Source organism: Vulpes vulpes, chromosome 5 (genome assembly GCF_048418805.1).
Source record: "Vulpes vulpes isolate BD-2025 chromosome 5, VulVul3, whole genome shotgun sequence".
Classification (NCBI taxonomy): domain Eukaryota; kingdom Metazoa; phylum Chordata; class Mammalia; order Carnivora; family Canidae; genus Vulpes; species Vulpes vulpes.
The window spans coordinates 138635552-138648562 of NC_132784.1; the positions used below are offsets into that span (position 1 = coordinate 138635552).

Sequence of the window (13011 nt, forward strand, 5' to 3'; positions counted from 1 at the left end):
GGGTGGGGGTGGCGTGTGCCCTCTGGCCTCGGGGAGGGAGGCTGCTGCCCAGCGCCCAGCCCAGGCCCCTCACCGCGGCTCGGCTCGGAGGATGCTGGCAGCTTCTGTCCTGCTTCTGCAGTCCCCGCACCCTCTGAAGAAGAGGCCAGAAGGGAAGCGGGGTTTCGGGGAGGGGACGGGACGTCGGCTTTGAATCCTGCGTGACCCGCTTCCAGGCCTGGGGTGAGCTCGCGCTCACTGCCGGTGGCCGACGTCACTTTTCCTTCCTGATGCCATACATTTTGCCCAGATCCACTTGTCTGGTTTGTTCCCTCAGTCTGAGCCCACCCTGCACCCGCACCCCCACCCCACCCCCCACTTGCTAAGCCGTGTCCATCCAGGTCCCTGCTCCTTCTTCCCCCTGGGGACATCTTGCTTCTGCGGCACCTGTCGCTGCAGCCCAGCCTTGCAAAAACCCCTCGTGGGTTTTCTGGGACCTTCCATTTCCCGCGAGTCGGGCACCTCTCTTGTCATTTCCAGTTTTCTTTTGTTAATTTACTTTTTTGGTCATTCTCTCCTCTGTATTTGGAGGGAAAGGCTCATCATTTTCTCTGCATCACTGTTTGAATTTTCTGCGCTGCCCATTTATCGCCTTCGAGATCCACTTTGGTTCTGCTCTTCCTCTTTACAAAAATGTTTTTTTACGGTCAAGCTTTTTTTTGTTTTGTTTTGTTTTGTTTTTACAAAAAAAATAGATCTTGACTGTAAGCATGGAATCTCTATAGGACTGTTGGGGGCATTCCCCTGGTGTTGCTTCAGTACCTGTGTGTGTCTGCATAAGATTCGGAGAATACGGTATTTTCCATACGGTATTTTACTTACTCTTTTGTTGTGAGCATTTCCATTCTTTGAGATTATTGCACGGTTTTCTGTGACGTGTCACAATCTACATAAATAATTCACGGCATATGTCCTATCAGATCTTTCCCTTTATGAATAACATCTCTGGGGACCGATACCCTTTAGGACAAGCGCAAGCAGTGTCTAAGCAAATCATCAGCCTCCTGCTGGGGCTCTCAGGGTTGGGTCCACGTCCACTGTTCACACTTCACAAAGAGTAAAGAAAGTAAAATTAAAAAAAAAATTAAAAGAGTGTTTCCGGATCATTGGATCCTACAACTAAAAATAGTCAGGTTAAAAAATAAATTAAAAAAAAAATAATAATAATAATTAATTAATTAATTAATAAAAATAAAAATAGTCAAGTCCTTTCAGCCTTCCGCGATGGTTCTTCTAATTTGATGCTTCTCAAAATTCTTACAAATACTCCGTAATCTCGGGCGTGACTATCATGCCAACAGTGACTTTTTAGTGACTGCCCCCTGCGGGCCAGGCTCGTTCCTGTGCTTTCTGCGATCCTTTTTCCAACCTGCAAATAGTTAGGAGGGTTGATGGCATTACCGGCGACTTCTCTCAGAGCCGAGGAACCTGGGGCCAAGAAAGGGAGCGGATCCTGCCCAAGAGCCCGGATAACAATTGTTATTGTTGTCGTCTCTTGCAAGACGAGAACAATTCCATCAGCTCATCCCCGACTCTTCGTTTGGGTTAGTGTCCAGAGGTGCACGTGGGTTCAGTCTTGCAATTATATAGATATATATTTTTTAAAGAGTTTATTTATTCATGAAAGATGCAGAGAGAGGCAGAGACACAGGTAGAGGGAGAAGCAGGCTCCATGCAGGGAGCCCGACGTGGGACTCAGTCCCGGGACCCCGGGTCACGCCCTGGGCTGAAGGCAGACGCCCACCGCTGAGCCCCCCAGGGGCCCCTGCAATCATCTTTGGACAAGGACAATCCCATGTCTCCGAGACGCCGGCAGCCCCGGCATCGGCTGGGCGCCCCCCCGGCCCCTCCCGGCCCCTGGAGCCCAACCCTCCTTCAAGCCCAATATGCTCAGTTTTGCTCAGTTTTGCTGGACGCTGCAGCCTGTTCGCAGAGGAAGCCCAGCCGCCCTCCGCAGCTGACACGCTGTCGGCCTGCGATCGCTGAGGCCCCAGAGCCGCTCGGCCTGGTGACAGCCAGGGGCCGGGGTTGTGGGGCGACGCTGCACCCTCAGGGCCGTGGTCACAGCTACCAGAGGGCAGCACAGTGACGGGCAGCAGGGGGATGGCCAGTCATCCCATCTTAGCTGGGTTTGTGGAGGAAAAGCCAACGGCTCACCGCCCGTGGGTGACACTTGAAACCCGGAGGGGGAAGGGCCTGTCTGGTCCCTGCCGGTCAGCTGTCGCCAGTGTTCCTTCTGCTTCCGGGCCGCCTTGCCGCGTGCTGCCGGGAAGCCAAGGGGGTGTCAGACTGCGGTCCCCGCCCCAGGACCGACCCTTGCTCCGCCGCCCCGCCGCCGGCTCTCCTTCCCACAAAGGGCCGGGAGGCCGCTTGACTGCCTGCCCCAGGGCTGGAGCCCGACGGCTGCCCCGGGGACTCCACAGATGATTTCTGTCTTTCGTGGGGCGTGCCTTGTGTCCGGTCGCTCCCGGCTGCCCGGAGGAGGGGTTCCGTGCAGCACGGGGCGCAGCGGAGAGGCGACCCCGTAGAGAACAGGCCCAGGGGCTCGAGGCCTGTCGTCAGCGGGGGTTCAGGGCAGAGCAGAGCTTTGGGGCTAAGGTGGGCTTCGGGGTCCCAGGCAGAGGACACGGAATAAGGCAGGTGCTGCAGCACCCAGAAGCTCTGCTTTTCTGGAAGCTTCTCTTTGGATGCCAAGGACTGAGCCAGAGGGTCCAGAAGGCACAGGCTGGGGCACAGGAGCTGAGGCCCTGTGGGGTCCCCTGGGATCCCCCGTCACCAGCCGCGCCCAGGACCTTCGTTCTAACGCGTCTACACTGATCGCTGATGAAAAGATGGCCTGAGGCAATGAGGAAGCCACCTGACGGGCCCAGTTAAGAAGGTGGCATCGTGGGTACTTGAGTCCGTGCGCCTGAACCCCGAGGCTTTCTGTTCAAACTCCACCGTCTCCCCGAAGGGGCCCGTTAACGTGAAAAAACAAGTGAAAGCAGCGCGATGGCCAAATAGGAGAGGAAATCCGGATCGCTGGAGGGCGAGGAAGATAAAAATGTTAACGGGCGGGTGGGGGGGAGTTGGCCTAGCGATGTTATTGTATGTTTTTCTGCAAAACCCTAAAATCTTAGAAATCTCTCATAGTCCATCAAAATTCACCTTCTTTTATTTTTTTCCTTTCCACTGTTCATACCGTGCAGCCCGCAGGCTTCTTCTAGGAGTTACTTGAGATGTGGCGATCCTGAGCAGTGGGAAGGGGGGCATCGCTGTAAATGTGGGGATCCCCCTCCCCCTGCCCCCTGCCAGCTGCTCACTGGGACCAAGTTAGTTCCTCTCTGTCTGGGCACCCCCTTCCCACCTGACGAGGACGACAACTTCGAGATGCAGTTATTTTGCAAATTGAGCAGGTCGGCCAGGTGGCCGGGTGACGAGCCGAGTCCACGTCACCGTTTACCCACTCCCAGCCGCAGAGGAGCCAGGATTGCAGCACTCTTCAGTGCTTTGCCAGAATGAGGGCTTTTTAAATTTTTATTTTTTACTGAAGTTCCATTTGCCAACACAGAGTACAACACCCCGTGCTCATCCCGTCGAGCGCCCTCCTTGGTGCCCGTCACCCAGTTACTCCATCCCCACCACCCACCTCCCCTTCTGCAGCCCTTTGTTTGTTCGGAGTCTCTCGTGGTTTGGGTCCCTCTCTAGTTTTCCCCGCTCAGGTCCCCTCCTGTCCCTTGTTGCCAGAAGGAGTTGATGCTGGTTGTGCGAGTCGGCTGCGCTTCTCCCAAGAGCAGGGGCTTAAACAATAGGCTTCATCGTGTCCCGGTTCTGGAGGCTGGAAGTCCCAATCAAGGTGTCAGCAGGGCCGATTCCTTCTGATGCCTCTGTCCGTGGCTTGCAGAGGGCTGTCCCCTCCGCAGGTCCTCGGCGGCCTCGTCTCTGTGTCCGGGAAGCCTGGTGCCTAACTTCCCCTTCTTGCAGGGACACCTGCCAGAGCTCCTTTCACCTTAGTGATGTCTTTGGAAACCTTATCTCCCAATACGGTCACGTTCTGAGGGCCTGGGGGTGCGGCCTCCAAGGCCAGATTTGGAAGGACACGGTGTAGCCCATCACGTTAGCAACCGAAGGGAAATCCTCCAAGGGAATTTCGGAATCTCAGGGAAAATACACGGCAATTTGTAAACAAACGCAGATGTCCGTGTCCACGCGGCGAGGAACACAGAGCTGGGGGGAGATGCTGGTAGCCTGGGCCGGGGTCTGCTCCCCGGGGGGCGCGGGGGGACCCAGGAGTAGGACTTCCCGGTCACACTGGGAGGACCGCGGGGAGAGGCGTGCGGAGCGCATCCTCTCGCAATACCTGCTTCAAGCCAGGCGCCCGGAAGTGCTTGCTAAGGGGCCACAGAAAATAGAGCAATGTGAACGAATCCGAACAGCCAGGGGGCATTTTCCAGCAGTCACGGGGGCTCGGACTTCTCCTGTACGGAGGAGGACAAGCTTTGCAGCTCCAGATTCAACTTTTAAGAAAAATAGAGACACTGAGCCTCCCCAACGGTTTAGGTATTGACTCTTTTGCTGCTCTTTGAGGCTCATTGCAACCTTTTCTTTGACCCAGGGAAGCGCCAGTGAGGCCACTCTGGTGGCCCTGCTGGCCGCTCGGACCAAAGTGATCCGCCGCCTGCAGGCCGCGTCCCCAGGACTGACGCAGGGCGCGATCATGGAGAAGCTGGTGGCCTACTCATCTGATCAAGTGAGTGGTTGGCTGAGCCTGTTGGCCTCCAGGATCTGAATCCTTGTTTTGGGTCGAGTCAAATAGAAACGAGACCGTGCAGCATTGCAGACCTCGCCCCAGCTGTGCTTCGCAGTGGGCGCTGGTTCTTCTGTCCGTGTGCACAGAGGTCGCAGAGGTCCATGGGGGTCACCTGCCAGGGTCACCGGGGGAGAGGCTCCAGGGCTGGGAGTCCTGACCTCCTGGCCTCCGCGGGGTGGGCGGCCACAGGGAGATCCTGACCCCGGGATGGACTCAAGTAGCAGACAGTGATGGTGGGAGCCACGGGGCAGAGGGGGCACCTTCAGTAAGAGCCGGCTTTGCCGGGAGTCCTCGAGACACAACCCAGCCACCACGCAGTAATGGTGCCACACCGCTGGCTGCTTTTCTCCGGACACTAAGCACCGATCTGGCCCCCAAGCAGCCCAGGGCCCCATGGTGACAGGCACCCCCAGAGAGAAACCCGGGTGTGCTCACTCTGCTTCAGGGTGTGTTTTGCAACATCTCACTCTTGTCCACCTACCTGGAAAGCAGGAGTCCACAGGATCTGACTCACCGGGAGTGAGGGGCAGGGGCAGGGGGCTGACCCACACATGGGGGGGCTCTCTGCAGAGCCAGGGGCTCACGGCCATGAGAATCCAGCTCCGCTGCTTCCTTCCAGGCACACTGCTCGGTGGAAAGAGCTGGATTAATTGGAGGAGTGAAATTAAAAGCGATCCCTTCGGATGGCAAGTTTGCCATGCGCGCGTCGGCCCTGCAGGAGGCCCTGGAGAGAGACAAGGCGGAGGGCCTGATTCCTTTCTTTGTAAGTCAACCTGCGGACGTGCTGGGTATGGCCCCCTGGGCACCTCCGCACCCTGCCTGGGCCGGTCACAGGTGGGCGGCACATGCGTGCTCAGCTGGCCGCTCCCCGGGGGAGCCTGGGGCCACACTCCATTTGTCCCTTGGGCCATCTAACCTCAGCAAGAGGTAAGCGGAGCACCCAGCCCGGAGGATCCTGGTGAGCTCCTGTTAGAAGCGACACCCTGTGATGGTCCCTTGAAGTGCTCTGGGCCACGGTAGGTGCTCCGTCAGAGGAGCGTATGATGGCCCAGGGGACAGGTCGGGAATAACCCGCAGGAGGCCTTGCTGCCCAGATCGGCCTTCTCAGCACGCGCCCGGACCCATCGTTGGCAAGGGAGGGGTGGCAAGCCGACAGCGACTGACTACAGGTCATACCCAAGTGGCCGAATGGCATCAGGCTCGAGCCCATCTTGTAGACAGGTGGGCTTTCCCCAGCGGGAAGGGAATAGTCGGTGTCACGACGAGAGCCTGGGAGCTGTCGCACCTGACACAGCTGTGCAGCGCCTGTGGCTGAGGCGTCACGTGTCATGTCACGTGTCATGGCGATTGCTCCGCGACCTTGGCCCTAGGCTCCTGGTGCTCGAAGGGGCTGCCCATCAGACGTACCCGGGGAGCGCGGACAAGGTACTGACGCCCAGGCCCTGCCCCAGTTTTACCAGGGGAGGGAGCCAGGCATTCGAGGCTTCTCGCAGCGGGGACACCGGGCGGCTCAGCCCGTTAAGCGCCAACTCTTGATTTCGGCTCAGGTCATGATCTTAGGGTCATAAGGTGGAGCCTGCTTGAGATTCTCTCCCTCTGCCCCTCCTTTCTAAGACCAATCAATCTTTAAATAAATAAATAAATAAATAAATAAATAAATAAATAAATAAATAAAGGAAGGTTTTCACGGCCAGTTCAAGATCCTCACGTGCCTCAGGACCGCCCCTACGTACCGTAGCATTTCCTAGTTGTCAGAGCAATCTCGGTTTGCTGGGCTCTTACGGGCCATGTGCTAATAATGCCCACTATTTTTTTAATTTAAGAATTAGTCTTTGAGACAAATTTTCTTCCCCCAAAGAAATCGGTTCCGTCAATTCAAATGAACTACCCCTCGTTGACGATCTATCCTGTGAGTGGGGATGGCAGGGAGGGTAGGATTTGGTACAAGACTTGCTCGTGACCTACGGAGTTCCCAGGGGGAGTCCGGAGCATCCGCACACGATCACTGTAGAAGGATGGAGAAGATTCAGATGTAAGTCGTGGGAGGAGCTGATGGGCAGATGATGTGGCAACGTGGCTTTTTCCCTCTGGCTCCTCGTCGTATTTGCTTTTTGTCTTTGTGTCTTTGCATCTGTTGTGAGGATGCAAGCCGGTTGTTTCGTTGTGCTTATTCTCCTTGGGGATCACAGAACTTCCATAATCTATAATGTGTCATCTCTTTGGGGAAATCTTCAGTTTGGGGAAATTCTTGTTTTTTTGTATTGGGTTTTTTATTTTTTTTTTTATATTTATTTGAGTGAGGAAGAGAGAGAGCGTGGGGGGAGGAGGAGAGGGAGAAGGAGAGAGACTCCCCACTGAGTGTGGGGCCTGACATGGGGCTCGATCCTATGACCCTGAGGTCACAACCTTAACTGACCGCTTAACCGACCAAGCCAGTCAGGCACCCCAGTTTGCAGAAATTCTTACCCATTTTCTTTTCAAAGTTTGCTTCCGCCCATTCTTTCCTCCCGTGCTGAGACTCCCGTTGCACCCGTGTTCAATCTCCCCACTGAGTGCCGAATGCCTCTCATGCTCTCGTACGTGGGCTCTCTTCCATCCAATCCTAAAACCCCCGCCTCCACTCTGACCTGTTTACAATTGACCACTTCTTTCTTTGATTATGTCCAGATGATAAAGGAATACGTCACATTCTTAGTTTGCAATATTGAAAGGCTTTAAGTCATTATTTTGAACACTTGTAGAATAAAAAGACATGACACAAAAAAATGGTGCGTGGCGACCCCTGGAACCCTGCACCCAGTTTCCCCCAGTTGTTGCAGCTTCCACAGCGTGCGGTGCAAGGCAGAGCCAGGCCCTGATAGAGGTGCATGGGTGCAGTCTTAGGTCATTTGCCACGTGTGTAGGTGCACGTCAGGCCCCGCCCTGCAGTCAGGATACAGAACTCCTCCATCACCACGAAGGTCTCCCCACACCACCTCTTGCACACACTCGTGCCCTTCTTGTCTCCTGCCGCCCCAACCCCTGGAAACCACGACTCTGCTTCCTTTCTCTACACTGTCCTCATTTTGAGCGTGTTATATGCGGGCAGTCACACACTCTGGCGCCCCGGGCACCGACTTTCCTCATGGCCTGGTGCCCTGGAGATCTAGCCAAAGAGCTGTGTGGCTGTTTTTATGGCTGCACCACGGGAATTTAGTGCCACATTCCTTGTGCCACAGCCCGTTTAACTATTTACCTACTGAAGACATCATAGTTGTTTCCAGGTTTGGGCAATTACAAATAAAGATTCCCCCTGCCCCCCCCCCCAAGAAAAATACAAATAACGAGTAAAACTCCATGACCATTCAACTACACGTATTTGGATGAACCTGTATTTTCCTTTTTCTGGGATAAAAATTCCTGAGCATCCAATTGAGTGTCACATGCTAGTTGTATGCTTCCTTTTTTTTAAAAGAAACTGTCAAAACTCTTTTCCAGAGTGGCTGCACGAGTTACCGTTCCCACGAGGGATGCATGAGACATTCAGGCTCTTTGCATCTTCCCCAGCGTTTGGTATCTGTAAATTTTAGGTGTTTTGATAGGAGAGTGGGGACACCTTCATTCACATTTCCCCCATGACTAATGACGTCGAACGTCTTTCCATGTGTTTGTTTCCCAGCCGTATATCCTTGTCAGCGAAACGCGTCTTCGTGTCCTTCACACATTTTTGATTGCATGGGCAGAGTCAGTTAAAAAAAAAAAAAAAACTAGTCAACGGTATGTAGGGCAATTGTAGGTGTAAAGAAAAATGAGCAGAAAGTACAATGGGTTCCCAGATACCCCTTACCCCTTGCCCCATAGTTTCTCCTGTGATTGCCATCTTGCAGTACTGTGGTACAATATGAGTATGATACGTTATTATTCCTAAACTCCGTAGGTTATATGAGGGTTCGCTCTGTGCTGTTGTTTCTATGGGTTTTGACTAGTGTCTATGGCATGTACACACCATTTCAATGTCATACTGAATAGTTTCCCTGATGTAAAAACCCTTGTATACCAGCTGTTTCCCCCACCCACCCACCCACCCAACCCCTGGCAATGACTGATCTTTCCACCGTCTCCATAATTTTACTTTGTCCCAAAAGTCATAGAGTTATAGTCGTACAGCATGTAGCCTTTTGGGATTGGTTTCTTTCACTTAGCATCATGCATTTAAGATTCTTCCCTGTTTTCCAGGGTCTTTATAGCTCTCTCTCTCTCTCTCTCCCTCTCTCTCTCTCTCTTTTTCTTAAAGGGTTATTTATTTGAGAGCTAAAGAGAGTGAGGGAAGGGGCAGAGGGAGAGGGAATGTCCAAGCAGGCTCCTGCTGAGCTCGGGGCTTGACGCGGGGCTGGATCCCACGACCCATGGAATCATGACCTGAACCAATACCAAGAGTCAGATGCTCAATTGATGAAGCCACTCAGGTGTCCCTGTATCTCTTAAAAAAAAAAAAAATTCACTGAATAGTATTCCATTCTCTGGATGTACCTGTCAAAGGACATTAAGATTCTGCACCAGCTTATGGCACATGGTCTTCCAGTCCCACCAAGCAATGAAGTCAACTCTGATACTATTTACCTGGCAACAGCATTAGATCCCACAGGCCAAGGGTTCGGTCCTACCAGACTGCCCCACTCCACTTCACTTGCCATTTGTAACTCCAAGTTGTCACCCGATCCACTGCTATAGATCAGAAATCCCAATGAGCCCCATTGTCGGGTTTGATTACTTTGTTAGAGACGCTCACGGGACTCAGATCCACATTCTACTTGCTAGGTCACTGGTTTGTTCTAAAAGGTTATAACTCAGGAACGACCAGATGGAAGGGATGCTTGGGGCCAGGTCTGGGGAAGGGGCACTGGGCTTCCATGCCCTCTCCTGTGCCACTCTCCCCAGATCTCCATTTGTTTACCAGCCCTGAAGCTCTGCAAACCCCCTTGGGGGTTTTTATGGAGACTTCATTATACAGGCACGATTGATCGAATCATTGCTCACTGGTGATTGAACTCAATCTTCGGCCCCCTCCCCTGCCTGGAGGTCAGGGGTAGAGCTTACTGTACCAATACTCTAGTAACAAGTTCTGTTCCCTTGGCAGCTAGTCAGCATCCGTAGGTGACCTCCCAGCTTTTCAAAAGTCACCTCGTTAACAGGACAGACGGCACCTCTATGGCCGTCAGTGCTTAGGAAATGCCAAGGGTCTTCGGAGCTCTGTGCCAGAAATGGTGACAAAGACCAAATGTAGATTTCTTTGTAGAAATCACACTGTCACAGACATCTTGGTTGTTTCTAAGCTTTGGCAATTATTTAAAAAGTGCTGTGAACGCTCACGGGCAGGATTTTGTGTGACGTAACTTTTCAACTTGTTTCGGTAAATGAACGGGAACACGTGCAGATCACGGGGTAAGAGAGAGCTTAGTTCTATGAGAAACTGCCGGGCTCTCTTCCAAAGCTGCGGTACCGTTTTGCATTTCTAGCAGCTGTGAATCAGAGTTCCTACCGTCCCACAGCTGCCCCAGCATTTGGTGTTGCAGGGTTTTCGATTTCAGCCCTTCAGATGCCTGTGTGGTGGCATCTAAATGTTGTTTTCATTTAGGATCCCCTAATAACGCGTGCTGTGAAGGTCTCGTCATAGGCCTATTTGACATTTGAATATCTTCTTTGGTGAGGTTCAGGTCTTTTGCCCGTGTTTTAGTTGGATTGCGTATTCCATTATTGTTGGATTTGAGAACTTTTTATGCTTTAGATACTAGTCCTTTATTTTTTTTTATTTTTTTACAGATTTATTTATTTATTTATTTATGATAGACAGAGAGAGAGAGAGAGAGAGAGAGAGAGAGGCAGAGACACAGGAGGAGGGATAAGCAGGCTCCATGCCGGGAGCCCGACGTGGGACTCGATCCTGGGACTCCAGGATCACGCCCTGGGCCAAAGCAGGTGCTAAACCGCTGAGCCACCCAGGGATCCCCAATACTAGTCCTTTATCAAGAGTTGTATTTTGCAAATATATTCTCCAGTGGGTAACTTTTCATTCCCCAAAATGTCTCTTACAAAGCATAAGATTTTAATTGTACTCAAGTCCATTTTACCAATTGTTTTCTTTCATGGATCATGCCTTTGGTATTGTAGCTACAAACTCATCCCCACACCCAAGAGGGTATAGATTTTCTTGTGTGTTATCTTTTAGGAGTGTTGTAGTTTTGCATTTTGCATTTCGGTCTGTGAGCCACTTTGATCTAATTGTTATGAATGGTGTAAGGTCTGTGTCCAGATTCAGTTTTTTGTGTTTTTATTTTTATTTTTTTTGTGTGTGTGTGAATGTCCAGTTGTTCTAATGGCAGTGATATGGTAAGAGGGAGAATGATGTATTATATGTATTATTATTTGTTATCCCCTTTTTACAAAAGATTTATTTATTTATTTATGATAGAGAGAGAAAGAGAGGCAGAGACACCCTTTTGCCTATTTGCGTGCTCCTTCCTTAGAATTTAAGCCTTCATTTGCATTAGAATTTGTATTTTAATTAAGGTTAAATATGTATCTAGCTTCATGATCCATTGGGTTTGCATGTCTTATAACCGCAATACTGAAAACCTGGGTTCTACTGAACGATCGGATTCTCTTCACCCAGGATGTTTTCTTACCAGTCAAAAGCTCTCATCTTTCCTAGTGCTTTTTTTCTTTGTCTTTGGTGGAAATCTAAATGCATGGATTAACTAATATAAAGATGCAGAAAGTTTTAGGGATGGAGCAGGGGGAGATTGACCCTCAGGAATCATTAGAAAATAAACGTTATTGTCTTTATTTAAATACTTTTTAGTAGAATGTCATGTTGAAAACACAAGCACATTCATCGTTTATTCATGTTTCTACACAAAGGAAGACCCATCAACGCAGGTGCTCAGGATTCAGTGGTGGGATGTCAGAGGCTGCATAGCGTTTCCTGATGGCCGCTACTCTGTGCCTGCGAGTTCGCAGGCATTTCAGAGCGGCCAAAGGCTTCGTCGGGACGTTTTACGTGTGTTATTGGGAGGCACCAACCCTCGTTAGCGGCTCTCACAAAAATGGTGGGCAAATTCATGGCCTTAGCAGCAGGTGCCAGGTGCCTCCACTTGTTGTATTTCAAACCTTACCGTGATTGGATATGCAACAGTTGCGAGTTCATTCACTTGGTCATTCATTCAGTCGACAAACATTTATTGAGCACCTGCTGCATGCCGGGCCAGCGGGCCCACCAGGATCTTATTGGTTTGACAGAGACACTAAGTGAACGGTCATGTACGGCAGGTGCAGTGTGATCGGTGACACAAGCAACCCAGCAGTTCCCACCATGGGGACGTGGGGATCAGGGAAGAGTTGCTGCAGGAGCCACAGTCTGGAAAGAGTGAGGGCTGCAGGCCGAGGGGCAGGTAGCCGGGCTATTTGGGCAAAGCACTCCCAGGAAAGGAGATAGCAATGAAAATAGATGGTATCCCAGGAATCCGAAGTGCTGAGAGTCTCAGAAGTTGCTAGGGCCACGAGGCTGGCAGGTGCGCCAGGATGTGATCCCAAAGGCCCACCATGTTGCACTGCTGTCCACAGAAGGGCAGGGAGACAGCAAATGGGAAGTCTTAGAAGCTTCGAGGGTCTTTACTGCCTGGAGCGTGAGTGAATGGAGGGATGTGGGAGGTCGTGGTGAGGGGGTCACGCAGGGACCAGCACAAGAAGGTGGGCTTCTCCCTGGGAGCAATGTGCGGTCATTAAAGGAGTTTTAAGCAGAAAAGAGACATGATCTGATTTGTATTTTCGGAAGCCCCTCTGGTGACTGAGGGGCACAGGCTGGGAGGAAGCCTGGCACAGGGAGCGTGGTGGGAACGCGCCTCTGGCGGTCAGCCCGTGATTATACAGGCCTAAATCTGAGTGACTGTCCCCACTGGGCACCAATTCCAATTGCCCTATACAAACAACAGGGCACACTCGAGCGGCTTCACCTGGGCAGGGGTGGGGTGGTGGAGCTACTGTCCTTCCGTGGCCTGTCACTCATCCCCCAACCATGATGCACGGTCGTTAGCAATTAACCCCCGACACTGGCAGGGGTCGTGACTTAACCCTAGACCATTCCTCATCTGAAAAATGGAGTATGGAGTTCCAGCCAAGTCTGACTTTGCCCGCAGGAGTGTGTTGGG

General features: G+C 51.9%; 1 protein-coding gene across 5 annotated transcripts in view; it reads left to right on the top strand.

The window, feature by feature from the left end:
• DDC (dopa decarboxylase) overlaps positions 1 to 13011 on the top strand; it is a 73728-nt gene that overhangs the window by 24458 nt on the left and 36259 nt on the right. For all 5 annotated transcript variants that reach the window (XM_072760110.1, XM_072760109.1, XM_072760111.1 and 2 more), the window contains exons 5-6: positions 4634 to 4768; positions 5448 to 5591. In XM_072760110.1, coding sequence (XP_072616211.1) covers positions 4634 to 4768; positions 5448 to 5591 — 279 coding nt within the window. The remainder of the gene's footprint in view (positions 1 to 4633; positions 4769 to 5447; positions 5592 to 13011) is intronic.